The sequence below is a fragment of the Rattus rattus genome, chromosome 14 (assembly GCF_011064425.1).
Source record: "Rattus rattus isolate New Zealand chromosome 14, Rrattus_CSIRO_v1, whole genome shotgun sequence".
Classification (NCBI taxonomy): domain Eukaryota; kingdom Metazoa; phylum Chordata; class Mammalia; order Rodentia; family Muridae; genus Rattus; species Rattus rattus.
Genome location: NC_046167.1, coordinates 12765395 through 12783137, shown reverse-complemented (window position 1 = coordinate 12783137; position 17743 = coordinate 12765395). Strand labels below are relative to the sequence as shown.

Sequence of the window (17743 nt, the reverse complement as noted above, 5' to 3'; positions counted from 1 at the left end):
CTTCTCTTCTGCCGTACCTCTCAAATGCCCACATTCTAGCTAAGGTCAGCGAGGCCGAGAAGTCTGGGACTTGCCCAAAGTCACACAACTACTGGACAGCAAACTCAGCCTACCAAACAGATCTGACAGCCTCCAACCCACACATCTAACACGCACAGAACACCGCTGCCCTCTCTCATGGGTAAGTCTGCCATGGGGGTGCCTCCTGCTCTGCTTGGCCTTCTTCTCTGGGACATGCACTCTCTGGTGGTTTTGGGTCCCTTATGGCAAATTACCAATGCTCTCTGGATAACCAAGTGTCTATCGGATGAAGATCCCTGTCAACCCCCCATCCTCAAGCCCCACACGTCCCAAAAGAAGTTGCCTTGACACTAAACTGAAACTAACTCATTGAAGTCTTTGGATGGGATGTTGACCCCAATTCTCCAACTCTCCCAACACCCTAGAAATGTAAGCCAGCCCCAATCTTCCTCTCCTTCAATGGGAGAGCAGGTTTCAAGGCTCCAGGAGTGTAGAAAACAGTCCTGACGACAGAAGAAAACAGCAACAGAGAAGAAGTCCTAGTAAGGAAACAGACCACCCACAAAACACTGAAATTACAGCCCCGAACAGACAGATAGCCCATGCTCACACATGAGAAGATTCAGGAAGACGTCAGGATGGCGACTGTTCAGGATTACCCGTGGACTCAAATCAATCCCCCCATGTTCTCAAGTGTGAGACACGGTCCCTGTGGGTTCTAGCTGCTCAGTACTGATGGTCAAATGAAGGCAGGGCGGGGACTCCTCACTGTAAAGGGCTTGGATAGCAGCTGGGCTGAGGAGCAGACCACTGACAGGTATCGGCAATCGGCAGGTTCTGTCTACTTTGCAGGAGTGTGTAAGCGTCTGGGGGTGAGAGGGTCACACCTCCTTCCTCGAAGCTACTTAGCTGTGACTAGCAGAAATCTTGAAATGAGGACAGCTGATAACATTGTTGCCAGAGGACTTTTCCCTAACTTTCCTGACACCACTTTTTTGAGCTCCAAAACTTCTGACCTACAAAGAATTTGAAACACTTGTTCCCAGGCAGTGTCTGCGTTTGAGACGACGTGTTCAATGTCCACCCCTGAAAACAAGACAATCAAAACCCACACCACAAAAACCCTGTGCTGAGCAAGATGGGAGGTGCGTCTGGAGGCTAAGGGAGGAGCACCTCAATTTCCGGGTCAGACTGGTGTACACGGTAAGATCAGGACATATGCAAGACTCTGCCTTCAGAAACCAAAATAACAACAACAAACCACTATTAAACATCCCACAACAGGAACATAAGACAACTTGGTGGGCATCTCTGTTAGAGTCTCAAGATGACAGCATTAAGACACAAGGGGAATATGCCTCCCTGTGTTTTACCCAAGATAAGATTTAAGTGGTATAAGGGCGAGACTTGAGAATTAAAAGCAAAGCAAAGCAAACAAACAAACAAGCAAACCAACCAACCAACCACAAACCAAAACAAAAACAAAAACCCCAAACAACCTTAAGTTCACTAGTTACGTAAAGACCAGCAGGACTCCTTCTGAAGAAACTTACGATACCACACCCAAATGTTTACTTTTGACAAAAGTGGGCCAAGATACCATGAGGGGAGACGCAGCCAGGGCAAGCGCACTGTGGGCGTGCAGTTATGGAACCTGACTGGCTGCTCTGCCTGGAACACCCTCAGCAAACGTTTTCTATAAATATATTTTGAATCACTTTGTCAGTGTTATTTCTCTTATCATTTCTTTTATTTAAAAATAAATTTAAAATAAAATTGTATAGTGGCAAAATAATTTTAAATTAAAATCTCCTACTGAAAGCCAACAGAGGTACATCTTATGGAGGGGAAGACTTTGCTGCCATTAGAAACGCTTAAGCCAAGGAAAGGCGCTGTGGTTCTAAACACGGTCTCACTGGAATGCGAGCAGAGAGCTGAGCGTGTGTAAGATCTGCTGGTGGCGCATCTGCGGGCCCGGCCAGCCCCGGGGTGCAGCACCTGCCACGGGGAAGCTGCACAGAAGACGCAGAACAAAGTACACGGATTACTCTTAGCGTGTTAAAAACAATCACATCAAAAAGTACACAGATAAAAAAAGGCCATAGATGACATAAGAAAATAGTGTGTCCTTATATACTGCATATATATATATATATATAATCTACATTATTTACCACTAGATATGTACTTTCTGAAGAGGCACAGATGCTGCCCTCATGAACTACATTGTACAGCTTGCTCCTTACGAGTTGCAGAGTCGTACTCTAAGAACCGTAAGATCCTCAACTACACGTCTACATACATTTATTTCTCACCTTCCACATGATCTAAATCAAGAGCCTGGTTATTTGGTCAGGAGTTGGGGGTGTCGGTGTGGTGTCCACTTTTAATATACTGCATTTGCTTCCACACTTAAAAACATCATTCCGTTAATTAAATTACATTAGAATCACTATATACATCAAAATATTGTCACGTTTGATAGATAAACAATGTTACTTTCATGAAGACATATTCTTGTACCTCAAAGGCCTAAGTCCTGCTGTGGGGCGGGGGAGCGTCACTGTTGGACTTCCTAGTTTCTGATATTCAGTACAAGAGGGTAATGGTGGGCGAGCATCTACGGAGACACAGCCATGGTTCTTGGAGAACCCGCTCTTTGTCAGTGTCTTGGTGACAGTAGTGTGTGACAGCATAAAGGAATCATTGCCTTTTTAAAAACATGAACTTCGATTATTTTTCATTGAAAGAAATTTCCAAAACTATGAAACAAACTACTTTTTTTTCTTTTTTACAAAGATCAAAACTCTAGATTCTTATCCGTCATTAGGGCATTTCACAGTTTTGACCAGGGTGATGTAATGGCCCAGTGAGTGCTGCAGCATCCATCCACCTACTACACTCTGTGGAGCCTGGGTGACAAAGCCAGCCGGTGCGGACCGTGCCCTGTGAGGGAGATGCAGCCTTGCTTTACTGTGAGAAGGAACCACCCACCGCCTACGGCACTGCAAGGTCTGACTTCCAGGTCCCTCTGCAGCCAGTCCAGAGGCCAGGGCCCGGCAGCACCGAGACACTTGGAGTTTAGGGGACACAGTGAACGCTGTGCAGCCGCTCACTCTGGCTAACTGAACCACTTTAGGCACCATCGAGTGGTGAGCCTTTCTCCACAGCCTTTAACTTTCAGGAGCTGAGAAAATGGCAGCACCTGAAGGAGAATGACATTCTGAAAGGCGCTGGATTCATAAAGTCGGACAAACTTTAGTTAGTTTTAGTTTAGAACATAGGTTAAAATATGTCCAGGTGGGGTGGGCCAAAAGATAAGGGGTAAAAAAAAAAAAAAAAACCACTGTTATTCCATGGATCTAGATTTAAAGGTGGTTTTTTAAAAAACAAAATCTATGTGCACAGTTGTTTGCCTCATCTAGTCAGAGTCGAGGGACAGCCCTCGGAGGATGTGTTCTACAGTGTCTCAGTGCTCTCTGACAGTAGTCAGAACAGACCGGGTGTGAGGGGGAACACAAAGGGAAGAGCAGAGAGAACCTGGCTGTGTTTCCAGGTCACTCTCAGACGTTCAGCCAGGACGCAAACGAATCGCTCTTCTTCAGTGGCCTCTACACGGGGGGACGCACCCCACACTCTCCTTACTGACACACACTGAGCTGCACAAGTTGTTTACAATATAAACAATACTGCTTTGGCAATTATAAACACGGGCATCATATGGTTTCTATTCCCCTGTTGTCAGTGAATACAGAAAATTCTCACAGCAACACTGATTCCTGAACAGACAGGCCCTCTCGATTTCTGTAGTGATGTGATGAAGGTGTGGGCCCTGCGTATGGATACCCAGGAGGACTGGCCTCTTCCACAGCTGGTGAAGTCTTATACCTCACTGGACTGTCTACAGACACTTCTGGAAGGCCGTGGTCCTGAAGAGGTATGTGCGGAAAGGCTGCGTATTTTGGTAAATTGCTTAAGTGGCTACGGGTAGCATCCTGAGTCCATGACTGACCATGCACCTCAGGTCTGTATGTGTAACTAAATTCTGACCATTTTCTGTTCTCAGGCAAATAGTCCACTGGGGGAAGGATGAACTTTCCGCTCTTTGGTGACCCTGAACTGCCGTATCCCCGGGCACCAATGTCTATGGGAAGGACTTCAATTCGACTAGAGGGAAGAACAGGAGTTGGGCGGCCGTAGGACTTCTCTGGAGAAGTGTCACCTGAAAGAGAGGAACCGTAAGGTCTCCTGGAAGGGTTCATTTGAGGCCCCGGGCTGATCTGTGTGGACGCAAAGCCACTGTGGGCAGTAGGGATGTGTTTTGGAGAATTTCCATGGTAGACAGGCGGGTTGCTGTAGGAGGGTGGATATGCAGCTCTGTGATCCTCCCCTGCTGGCTGGGATGGGTATCGTACATGGCTGGGAGGCTGCACTTTAAAGGTAAACTTGTTGGGTACTTTTGATGGACTGGGACTTGGCTCAGAGTGCTTCCTTGGACTGTGAGGGTGAGTCCGCTCTGGTCCCTCCTCTGCAGACGCTCCAGGCTCGCTCTCACTCCCAGGCACGTTGTCATACTGGGAAGCATTGGAACCCCGGTTCCCCTCACCACCATCAAAAGCCTTCATCTTTTGCCTTGAGTTTGACAATCGGGTCTCAGCAGAACTTGGGACTGCGACAGAGAGAGCGGGAAACACTGAGTGACTTCTGCCTTCAATGGCGTATTTAGCAGTTCTTTCGATAGCTGAGGCCTCCGATGGCTTCCTCCATTTGGGCACGAACTCCTTCCTGATGTTGGAAAGTGCATTGCTATTTTGGTTAGCAGTTGCATGGTTATAGTGCTTGGAGTTGTCCTGTATGCCCGATGAAGGTTTTCTCTGAAAATCTGCCTCCTGCTTCAGATTTTTACTACCCTCATCCACAGACTTGCGTCTTGACTGCCCGACTCTTTCTGGGGTGCCATTTCTGCTGTGATGGGCAGGAGAGTGCTCATGTGCCTTGTGAGGCGACCCATCTTCTCTCCTGCTGCTTATTTTGGGGCTGGGCCTGCCAACACTTCTTTGTCCATTGCTCAAGTGATTGGTATACTCAGGTGGGAGCTGCCCCAGGGGTTTCCTTGGGTATTCATCCTCCTTACCTGAAATGACAATAAACCCAGAAGTAAGCAAGCGCATGGATGATGGGTACCTAGTCTGGGAGATAATTATGAGCGACTGTAGATTATCTGCCGTGCGAGGAGACACAGACGTTCTTACTGCAGAGTGTGGGCGACTGACAGGAAGACAGAGCTAACCTCAGCCTAAGTCGGCACTGTGTAGGTGAGACAGCCTCGCAGGCAAGGGCCACCAGCTGCCTAACGCCTAATTCTCAAATTTTCTTACACACTGTGACACGTTTTCTATGCAGAGGTCACGCTCTCATTAAAGGAACTGGTCAGTGGTGGAGACTTAACACATCTCAACTAAAATGGTTTTGATATCAGTGAAATCTCTGCTTTTAGCTTCAAGCAGATCTGTCAAACTTGAAAGTCACTGGATAACTTACTCTCTTCCACAAGTTGTCCCCAGGTTGTTATTAACCTGGGCACTTCCACAGCATAACTTACTGTTAAAAGGAAAACACTCTCCAGCCGAAAACAAACATCCCAACAATACCCTACTTAAAAATGTAAAGCCATAAAAAGAAATTTAAGAATGAAAACCACATTAGGTAATTTATTTAATTAAAAATGTTGTGAGTGTATCTGGCTGGCAGGTATGTGTGTGCACCATGTGCATGTCTGGAGCCTGGAATTCTGAAGAGAACACTAGGTCCCCTAGAAACGGAGTTACCCATGGCTGCAAGCTGGAGCTAAGCACGGGGGAGTAGGAGCTGGGTCTTCTTAAGCGGCCAGCGTACCTAACCAGAGCCATCTCTCCAGCCCATTTACTTCTATATTTTAAATAACTAACCCAGAACTGTGAGGAGCTGAAGGACGGTGTAATAAAATGGTCAGCTAGCAGAAAGTATTTTAAATGCTCTATCATGACATTACCAGATTATCAGGGAAATAAACATTTCATTTGCAAAAACTGAAAAATGTCTTAACTGTTATAAAACATTTTGACCCTTGAAAATAAGGCTTTGTTTTCTTCCAGTATGCAGTCCATGCACAGTTAACCGATGTTTACTGACGATGACTGTACGGGGATGCTGAGAGCAGGAGATGGGACTCCACAAGGCCCCAGTCACCACTGTCTCCCTATTTCTTTTCTTTTTCAGGGGTGGGGTACTATGTTCACTACTAGGAATTCTCATACTGCTTGCTTCTTTATAGGAAGTTTTAGTTGGTAATAATAGCTACAGACCCATTTCTTCGGGATGTTTAAGAACGATTCAGTGTTTTGTTGTGCTGGGCCCAGAAGCTAAGGGCCCAAGTCTGATCTCGGAACCCATGTGACACAGACAATTAACAGATGTGGCAGAACCCCGCTCAGCCTGTGCAAGGCCCTGGCTCCCATCACCAGCCAATCCAGCCCATCCAGCCCATCCAGCCCAGACAGAACAAAGCGAGCAGGAAGATTAAAGTGGTAAAAAAACCGAAAAAACCAGGAGGGAGGCTCGAGCAGGAAGGAGGGCTGGAAGGAACGAGGCGCTCTCTCTGAACAAGGCCGGCGGGCTGCGGAAGGAGACCAGAACACTGACCCAGTCAACGCGGCGCACATGGAGAGGACCTGGTAGTTTGTCCTGGGTTAACTGGAAAACTCTAGGGACTTTTCAATAGATGAGCTATACTCTGAGGTGTAGACTTAAACTGTGGTAACAATAAGCAACGATGACCACAGTCGCACTTGCCGGCAGTGTGTCTGTCAGTCATCACTGAGAACACTGTAACCCAACACTTACGGCAGGCGCATGGCTTCGTGATCTCCCAGGGAAGAAACTGAGGCAGAGATGGAAGCTGCTCGGGGGGTGACAGCTAGCACATGGCTGAGGCTAGCACATGGCTGAGGCTAGCACATGGCTGAGGCTAGCACATGGCTGAGGCTAGCACATAGCGGAGGCTAGCACATGGCTGAGGCTAGCACATGGCTGAGGCTAGCACATGGCTGAGGCTAGCACATGGCTGAGGCTAGCACATGGCTGAGGCTAGCACATGGCTGAGGCTAGCACATGGCTGAGGCTAGCACCTGCGCCTTTCCCGGCACTCTCCTGCTGGAGGCAGTGGGACACTTGCTTTGGACACTCGTTGGCGTGAAGTCTATCCATAAGCAAGAGAAAGATTTAGGCTGAAACTCTAAACAGGTGCAGGAAAGTTTATTCCAGTATAAAGAACAGGAAAAGTTTTTGCCTCTCACTTTACATTTAAGTAAGTAGGGAAGTTTATATCTAAGGAAAACCAACTGATACCCTAGCCATCTGACATTTGGTGTGAGTCTAGCCCTTAACAGCTTAGCCGTCTCTCCAGTCCGATAGATGCCTGTGCATGGAGTAAGGCTGACGGAGATAACCTGGAGAGATGCTCCACAGTTAAGAGCACTGGCTGGCCCTCCAGAGGGCCGACATTCGACTCCCGGAACCTACATGATGGTTTGCAACCTTTGCAACTGTGATTCCAGGCAGTCCGTGCCTCTTCTGCTCTCTGTGGGCATCACAAGTTTGTCACACACAGACATACACACAAGAAAGACAATCACACCCATAAAATTTAATAAAATTTACAACTTTTTTTTAAAGAATTAAAGAAAAAATTCAGCAGACTTCATTTACTGGATTAATAAGAGACCAGCATGTATGTCTAGCAGGGCACAATGTCTGTGCCTGTTCTAAATATCCCAGGAAAGCCCTTCCCACTAACCCATGGCACATTCCCCGCCGCAGTGGCCTCTCCTCTGCAGTCCTTCAGAGCAGCGGCACATGCCCACACCGACAGTGGCAGAACACTGAGTAAAAACACTCCCAGTTCACAGTTAAGAAAGCAGCGTCTGGGGAGGAGAGCCACACAAGATTATATAACATCTAATTATCTCCTCAATGTCAAGCCCTCATTAGGTGCCTGTGTGTAAAAGGCACATGGCCAATATATTAAATGCACAAAGGACATGGCCTCTTTGAGAAGTAAAACTTTTCAATAAGGACGCAGTAGACAGGAATATAAGAAAAGTGCCTCCTAAGATTCTAAGTGCTTAAAAATCAATTTCTCTAAATGCTAACAGCAGTGAAGCAAGCTAGCCCAGAGTGCCTCCCAGCGAGGGAGGGGCCTCTCAGTGCCAGGGCCAGGAGGCAATGCTTCCAAACTGCCCACTCCCTTCCTCTTGCTGTGTGCCTGGGAACAGGCTAAGGGGTACTCAACGCAGGGCTCGTGTCTTAGCTACTCTTCTACGCTGTGCAGAGACACTGCCACCAAAGCCACCCCAACAAGAGAAAGCATTTGACCGGGGATTTGCCAACTGTTTCAGGTGTTAGTCCGTTATCATCATGGTGGGAACCAGAATAGCATGGTGAGAGAGCAGGCTTGAACAGCGGCTAGGCCTGGCATGAGCTTTTGCAGTCTCAAAGCCTACTCTACGGACAGGCTTCTTCCACCAAGGCCGCAGCTCTTAATCCTTCTCAAACAGTTTCATTAACTGGGGACCAAGCATCCAAATATATGAGCCTATAGGGTCTCATTCAGACTACCACAGCCTATGACAGTGGAATCAGCATACATCTTCCAGAAACACTTGCTGACCAACTGCTGGGTTACATTACAATTGTATTTCTCCCATGAATCTCAGCAGGGCCACCACGATCAAGTGCATGTGTTTTTCATACGTAGTGATGGTCTCAGCAAAAGTGCCCATGGAAGGAGAGGAATAAAGTGTGGTAGGCAGAGTAGAGAGGACCGGAAAGGAAGGAAGCCAGAGCCACATGGAGGCAAGAGATGGAGGTGGTCTCAGGGAAGTTACGAACCTATGAGAGGGCTCCCCTCACAGAAGCAGGCTCTAAATGATATATATCTCAAAGGTCTCTCAATTATGGTGGCCAGACCAAGCCCACAGTCTCTTTCTCAAGCAATCTGACCTCTGTTACGGTGAAATTAAGAGGGAAAACCTACATGATTTCTATACAGAGGTGATTTTTTAAAGCGATGATTAGGTATGCAACTTTTACTGGGCCAAGGAAATACGTGTGTATCCCATAGGAGCAACAAATGTCACTACCAGTTATGTTTTTATGTTCTAATAAGTATCTTCTATCACAAAAGTAGATTTAAGTAAATCTGTGAACACTGACAGGCAGACAGACAGGCAGATACACCACACACACACACACACACACACTCACACACACCCACGCGCACACACATACAAGCACACACACACACACACACACACACACACACACACACACACACACACACACAGTCTTTGGGTTAACGGATGCCCTACATCCTCATTCCTCCCAAGCAACTATGCTCAGCCTCAAGCAGAGCTGATGCGAAGACAGACGCATCCGTCATTCCGTCATTCCGCGGGGCATTTTACAGCCTGCATTCACTGCCCCACCTTCTTCTCAGTGAACAGAGCAATGTGGTTTTGCACCTTATGAAGTTTCTGCTCAGCTTCGCGTCAGAGATGACCTTTCCCCTCGTCCTTCCTGAGAGAGCACAGGTGAGCTCGGGCCAGAGCTCTGTGTGAGGACATCACATCGGGGCTCTCCACCCACGGTCATTCATGTAAGCCCTAACAGCCTTCTTTCCCCACCCTCGAGAAAGGTAAGTTAACACGACTTAGACAAAACCGAAACCCAAGGTTGCTTTTCTGTTTTTGTTTGTTATCACTTTTGTCTTTAAAAGCTCCAAAATGCCAACAGTACTTTAACTTCCCAAGAAGGTAAAAGGGCCCCTTTTCTGTCTCCTTAGGCCTGTCCGTCTCTGGTCTTACTCAGGTCTCTGTCACCACCCAGTGGACACCACACTCTACTACAGGGTGGAGGTGAACCACCTCAGAGGCATTCTCAGCTCTGAACCTGTAAGAATTACAGAGGGCTGCTGAACTCTTCTGGTGAGCCTCCTACTTCCAGACCGCAAGAACACAGTTGTCAACATACACTGGCACTGAATGACATGTACAAATGGGATAGAGAATGGCTCAATACCCCCGAGTGTTTTGTGCTAACCTTTCGTATAGATTCTACTCCCTCAAAAAGCACTAGAACTTCAAAAGCCGGCCTGTGCCAGGCACTCCACCAGCACTGCCAATGCTGAGGTGCGGCCTCTGCGCTGAGGGACACACACTAGTGAGATGTCAAGCGATTAGCCAGGTGCACACAGAAGCATGGGGATCCTGTGGGCAGGCTGAGAAGGCTCAGTGGGTAATAACGCCTGAGTCACAGTGTGTAAGCCAACAGCTTAGCTCAGAGGTGTTCAGTGACAACTTAGAGACGAAGCCCAAGAACTCCGTGTTGGAGAGGTGTATACACAAGGAAGATTAGCACCAAGGAGGGCTCCCCCTCCATACTCAGGCCATCTCTGGTCAGAGCAGCAGACGCCACTGCTGAGTAATAAACAGCTCTGCTCTGGAATCGGCCAAAGTGCCGATCATTTAGCAGCTGGATGACCTTTGAACCCAAGGTTTCCTATCTATAATCTATGGATTAGTAATAATGATGTGTAATGACAATGAAAATAGTTTACAGTTCTACCAAATAATAAATAAAATAACAAAAGTTTCTATCTGGTTGCCTCAGAAAGAAAGGCCAGACGTAAACAACAAAGAAGAGGGGCTAGTGTCTAGGCTTTCTGTACAGCCAGCGACAGGGCACCAACCCAGAGAGCGAGCGAGCGAGCGAGCAAATAAAAGACAAACAAACAATCAAACAAAGCGGGAGCAGGCTCCGTTAGGGCCACTGCTAAGAACTTAGGAATCCTACCATGCACGTCTACTATTCCCCCACACCCCACATTTATCAGCACAGTTCAACCCCCAAAGATCCAGACTTAAGCCCAGAGAAGTTTAAAGGAAACAAATACCTGATCAATGTGGCATCTTAATTAAATAATTTATTTTTCTATTATTTATATTTTATATACAAATAGTTGTATAGTTGGCCTTTTTGTACCAATTTAACATAGTAAATGGGTGACTGATTTGAACTTTTGATTTTTAAATGCACAGACAGATGGCACTGGTACAGTCAGCACAGTTTAGGGATGAACAGGGCTCCAAACGTCTTTGTTGGTTTGCCCTGTTTCACAGTGCGGGGCCTGAGCAAGGCCGAGCTGCTGTACGCTGCTCTGCCGGAAGTAACCCAGACACAATACAAACACAATTCAAACTAAAATCCAAAATAAAATAGTTGTGGTCATTTATAAATAGAACCAAACACGAACTAACTTCTTTAGAAAAATGTTAAAATTACTAGATCTAAAATATTATGCTAACTTTTTAAAATGAAACAAAAACAATCAAAACACCTCTAGGTATTATAATCAGGACTTCGATAAATGAAATACTAATTTTAAAAGTCTAAATAAAACATGTCAGAAAAATTGTCCTTTAAGACCTTAACAAAACACAAAAACAAAGGTTATCAATAAATATATTCCAAAAGGATGAGCTGATAATACCAATGGACACTGGGCAAGAACGCTCCCAGGAGACCCCACGTCACTGGGAGGCCACCCTAGAGTGCTAGGAGCCAGGGAATATTGTTCTACGTCAGCTAAAGGCTTTGGTTTTCTCTTGAAGACCTGGCCTTCCCTAGAGCGTGGTAAGGAGGAGACAGCACAGGCGACAGTGGCCCCGTTTAACTGCTACTGAGAGAAATGTCCACAGGACACTACCAAGTCTCCAGAGCGCAGAGCTCCATAAGCTTTACTGTAGCTGACTCGGTTCCAAGAGCTGCCCAGAACAGGAGATTTTAAAAACCTGAGTACCCATGACTGTTGATGATTTTACCATAGCCAGAAATACACAGAACCTGGAAGAGCTTCAGGGGTTAACTGGGGATGAGTGACTCAGATACAGAGTGCAGCGTGAGGGACAGGCAGGTGATGGGAAGTGGTGGAAGGAGGCGAGGCCGTGGCACAGGCTAGGATTTTAAACAGCACAAAGCAGCCACAAGGAAAAAACTGGAAGGAATTTAGAACACACAGCATGCCAGTGACTCCCTTACGGCCAGGCGACTGAACACCTACAGACAGTGCACAGAGGAAGACAGACAAGCTCACAGACGGTAAAGTACTATGGGAGGATGCTAGACGTAGAACTCACGGAGTATGTGCAAAACAATACGCTTCTGTACCAAACACCACAGCTACTGAAGGCTTCACAGCGGCACACACTGTGAGGATTCCGCCATGTGCTTCGGGCAAGCTCACAGCTCGGTGTGGTAAGGAGCCAGGGGGAGCATCAGTCCTGGGTGCCTGAAGGACGGCTATGAGGCTGAAAACGCAGTCAGCAGGCGAGCGCCGCGTGCTCTTGCAGGGGGCCAGGATTTGATTTCCGGCAGCACAAGGCAGCTCCCAACTGTCTGTAACTCAGCTCCAGAGGACCCAGCGCCCTCTCTGGCCTCTCTAAGCAGCGGGCACACAAGTGGGGTTGGCTATACATGCAGCACGACACCCACACACATAAGCTTAAAGGTGGGTATGACACGGGAGCGTTTTGACGGAATGTTACTTCATTTACTTCATATGTCATCATGACAACTCAGAAAGGAAGACAATGGGAGTTCGTGGGGCAGGAACATTCTGAAAATAAACACTGCCATGTAGAAATACTAAGGCAGAGACATCACTGTTCTAAAGACGCAGGGTGACCATGCCGCATTCCACCGTAACTGCCGATGTGACAGGAGCAGGATCCCGTTCTAGTCTGTCACCCTCTGCTCTTACCTTCTAACACATTCTCCTCACTACAAACTATCACAGCCACTCGTACAGAATTAGGAGCACCTCTAGTTAGTTGTGTAGAAAGTAATTGGGAAGGTGCCACATATGCCACATACGTGACACAGCGGTGTTCTGAACATTAGTTGATAATTAGGTGGGAAGTAAGTATTTATCATCGTGATCTATTACACAGGTTTCAAACTTTACGTTACCACGCATCTATGAGTTACATGTTTTTTCTTCTTTACATGTATCTTTTATTTAAAAGTACCTTAAACTCTTCTTCAATAGAGGCGGGATATTTAAAAACAAATGCCACGATAGGGGAATATAGTAATTGCTGCTGTAAATGCCTTTCCTGCTACAGGGGAGAAGCACTGGGCACTCATTACACTGATGGGAGGGCTGACCTCGCTCAGCAAAGGCCACGGTTTCCCAGGGCCCATGCTCAACTCAATCACCACTGTGAGAAGGCGAGTTCTCCTCAATTCCAATGACCCCGGACTCGGTGCTGACCGCAGCCCTCGGTGAAGCCCAAGCGCTGCAGCCTGGTCCTCCTGAGGGAGACAACTCTTCATGAATGGAACTGCTTCCTGTCTTACAAGAACATCCAATGAGGCACTTGATCAGAGACACCAGCTCAGCCAGCATGAATAACTGACTCTGCTTCCATCCACCTCTTCCCCTTCCTGACCCCTTACCACACCACCTACTAGAGCAACAGTGAAAGAGAAAATGGTGAAAGCCAATGAACTTCTAGAACATGATGTCCTGGTCAAGTAGTGTGCGGTGAGTACTGTGGCTACTCCAACCTCCCAGGTTTCCTATTTCCCCTCGCGCCTCTCACTGGCCCTGTGACGTCCCCATGGATCCCAGACCTACCTCTCTAAGCGTCCCTTTTACATTCACTACAATTTATGTACATCCTGTCTTTCCTATCTGGTCTCCCAAAGTATGAAAAACACTTTTCTTCTCTGCTTTCAAATCTGCAGCAAACTTCCCAGCAGGAAACCTAACAGGCAGAGTTGCACACGTGTCATATGTAAGCCTCCTTTTCATACACAGGGGCTTTACTTCTCTACAGCGTACCCAGGTTCCCAAAATATGATGATTAGTGTAAAGTATGTTTGCCTCTTCAAATTAGAATTTTTGTTACTCAAATTTCTAAATTTGAGTTTTGCCAGAGCCACACTGGTCTACATGCCGACGTGAAAGGATGAAGGACATGGGTTATCAATGAGAATGTCAGTGACAGGCACGGAACGGCTCCCTCTGAGTTACTGGCTAGCACAGTCCTGGAACCACCCAGAGCAGCACGGGCTGTCAGCATTCCTCTTGGCTGAGGAACTAGATGGTGAGACTCCACTGTTGAAAACAGCTCAGCGCCGGGACACAAAGAGCAACTTTGATTAACCGGGAAAGTATCTTTCTTATAGATAGCTTATAGTGCCAGAAGGCACTGTGCAGCTACTGGGAGAGAAGGCAAACCCAGTCTCCCCCAGCACTGAGGGCCCCGACACTGGCCTACCTGGCAAAATGTACTACTGTTACAACTGTGTCTCATGGCGGATACAGGAGTAGCCGACCACTTTGTGTGATTCCTGTTGCACAGTCGAATTTCATGCCTTAGTTTATAAACTAAGGCATCTGTAAGCGTAAGCAGCACTAACTGCACCAGGAGGTAAGTAACGGCAACTTTTGGAAAGACTGCAAGACAGGAAGAATCGAGAGTGGGCACCTGAGGGAAGGAGGGAGGGGGCAATGGTGGATGGATGTGATCAAATACTTCATTGTCACATGGCATTTTCAATTGCTTAAAAAAGAAAACAAACCCTCTAGTAGCTGGTAAGACATTAATTGATACTGTGTCACCACCAAGTATAATGCTTACGTCTTAATAACAACAGAGTCAGTGTTAACCGGGTCATGCCCTCTGCAAGAGTTGGACGAGGTGCCATGGCACTTCTTACCAGGTTCTGGGAGATCTAACTTGGCCCGCTTTAACTCTGTCATAGAGACCTGCAGTTGCTCTATTACGAAATCATCCTCGAAGAAAAAGTCCTTGGCAAGAGTCTCCTGAAGAAATTCTACAAGTTCTTCCATAGACAACTTCATTAGATGCTCTACGAAGGGATGAGAGAAAGGCAAACACCCGTCAACAGGTCTGCTTAGGCTGAAGAAAATATATACTTTATTTGAATATAGTGTTTTTAAAGAGGGTATTAAAAAAGGAGACACACACAACTTAGATTTCATATGTGAACATCATTAAAACTTGGTAGACATTAGAAGAGCCAGGCTGATACTGTTAGGAGGAGAAAGGTGTACCTGACTGACTATTTTCTCGTTGGCTCGATAGTGTCTCGACATCAACACTAACCAGCAGCCGGAGCTCTAGGAGCCAATAAAGGTTTATTACCTCATTTATCAGCTGCAGCTCTAACGCAGACGGACAAGTCTTCTTTAACTCCACACTGACTGTTAGAAATCTTCCCTCAAAACCAGACTATTAACCTTATTTGTATGATTATTACTGAGGAAATTAGTTTTGTTAGGAAAAAATCAAACCACAGACAGAAAGGAGGACGTAGACGCCCACTGAGATAGCAGTCCTCACGCCTTACCAGAAGTGCCACGCTCATGGCTGCCCATGGGTGTCAGCTCACAATACAAGGCACAGTGTCTGGGTCCCGTCTCTCCCCTACTGAAACGCAAGTCCACGCTCTCTCTCAACTATAACTAATGTGCGAAGCGAGCCGCACGCACTCTTGTTTGTTTAGTCCAATCACGTGCATTTAGATTTCCCCTTTAGAACCACTGTGTGAAGAATCTCCAGTGTACCAGCGTTAAAGCAACCGGGAAGAAATAGAGAGAACGAAGTCCTTGGCTCGGCCTAGCTGCTCAGTACCCAGAGAGAGTGGGTTTTTTTTTTTTCTGATTTGCTATCTATTTTTTCTAACTAGCAAATGATGTAGTGTGAAACCTTATGGCAAGCCACACAGTGTCTTAATACAGGTTCCCCACTGAGGAATGACTACTTCAGCGTGACTTAGATCTACCACCACGCACACTTATTTCTGTGAGGAAATCATCTAAAACCTTTGTTATGTTATGTATAACTAACTGTGCTCGCTAACCCACCCAGTACACCTCCAAGTGTTTTCTGTCAGAGTGAAGCCCTGTAGCCTGAGAGCAGCGTCTGTGCCCTGCTCAACACATTTCCTCATGCGGCAGTCAGAAAACCACTGAACATCTAAGACCTTGGCTTCTTAAACAAGAATCGGACAGAACAGCAGGCAGGAATTTTTTTTTCACAACCTATACAGTTTAGTGATTTATTGGCAAGTAAAGTGACTGCTCTGCTCAGAGTTCCAGGGGTAAAGAGTAATATTAAGTAAAATAATTTAAGGAGTGAGAGTCATAAAGACACATGACACCACACTTCTTTTTTTGCTATTTAGGGACATTAAATTATTATTTAATTGAAATGCACTTTTTTAGTATATTTTGATGTATTTATAGCCTACCAGAGTAGTGATGTAAAGAAGGAAGGGAAAGGAGAGGAGAAGGAGGAAGGGGGTTTCACCCAGCGCTGACACAACTGGACTCTGGGAAGGAACTGTCGTCAATGCTGTTTGATGCGTTAGCCTGTGCTGGCCACAAGCACAACATTTCTGACAGTTTGCCTGGAAAGTCGAAGACACTGAGGTCTCACGGCAGGGGGAGTGTGCTAATGAGGTTCTACCATGCCCCCTGTGCTCAAGTCAGTGACCTGGCAGTGTGAACGAGGACATTGAGTGTGGCCGGGAGCAGCAGGAACACAGCATAAACTTGACCATGCCCTCGATCAGAGCGCTGAACAAATGGTTTGAGAATGACGTGTGAGGGTAGGGTGCATGGCAAGTGTGGAGGACACACACACACACATTAAGTTCTAGGCTACCTATGGCCACACCTCTATAGAGCTACGAGGACTCACAAGGCTTAAGTTTGAAGTGAAAATGACAGGAAAACTCATTTCCTGGCTTTTGAGGCCCAACACACCACACCCGCAGAGCCCCTGAAATGCTGCAACTGACGACTTCTGTTTTGAAAACCTTCTGCATTTCTGCAGGGAGAGACTTAGTGCATCTGCCCCTGCTGCTCAGAGGCCTTGGCACGCAAGTCCTATGAGGAGATTGGACCCAGACGTTCTTTGTTAGAGAAAGAAAAGGTCACAGGTATTTTCCCGCCCACTCGCCTAGGAGACTCAGATCAGTTAAAGGAGTGAGGGTCCCAGTGGAACCCACCCTTGAGAGGAATATTCTCAGTGACACCAAACCCAGCATCCTAGTGTTTGAGCGTGAAAGAGAGACTGGTGCCAGGAGGGAGGAGCCCAAGGTCTTCTCGGATGCGGCGTCTCGTTCCCTGCTGACTCGCAAGAAAAACTTAACGACATAGTTTTCAAAAACTCTAAAACCACAGCAAGGGGTAGAGGGAGCCCAGGCTAATCAGAATTAAAACAAGCCTTGATTTAATGAAGGCTTTGAGGGTCAAATGTTTCCTTACTTTTGTGTAGCTTCAAGATTGTATAAGACATAGCAGTGAGAATTCGCTCTCCCTCAAAGATGTAGATGTCCCAGATCCTGAGGTTCAGCCTGAAGGGAGTCTGCAGGACAGACAAAGCAGGGCGGTGTGAATCGGTGCTTTCTCTCACGTGGGCTGGCGCTCTCATAACTGAGGCTTACAACAGTACTTACTCGGTCAAGGAAACACTGGAAAAACCACTTCATTGTGTAAAAACTTGTGTAGATTTCTTGAGAATCCTAAAAAACAAAGACCTCATAATTTCTGAGTTGTAGCAAACAAAATAACAACAGTAAGGGGAAG

At 46.7% G+C, this 17743-nt stretch overlaps 1 protein-coding gene across 1 annotated transcript in view; it reads right to left on the bottom strand.

Moving 5' to 3' along the window:
• Positions 1-1752: 1752 nt before the first annotated feature.
• The window catches only part of Usp6nl (USP6 N-terminal like), a 97168-nt gene continuing 81177 nt past the window's right edge, over positions 1753-17743 (bottom strand). The window contains exons 11-14 of the mRNA XM_032919624.1: positions 17614-17679; positions 17423-17522; positions 14845-14997; positions 1753-5155 (exon numbers count right to left, since the gene is read on the bottom strand). Coding sequence (XP_032775515.1) covers positions 3783-5155; positions 14845-14997; positions 17423-17522; positions 17614-17679 — 1692 coding nt within the window. The 3' untranslated portion in view covers positions 1753-3782. The remainder of the gene's footprint in view (positions 5156-14844; positions 14998-17422; positions 17523-17613; positions 17680-17743) is intronic.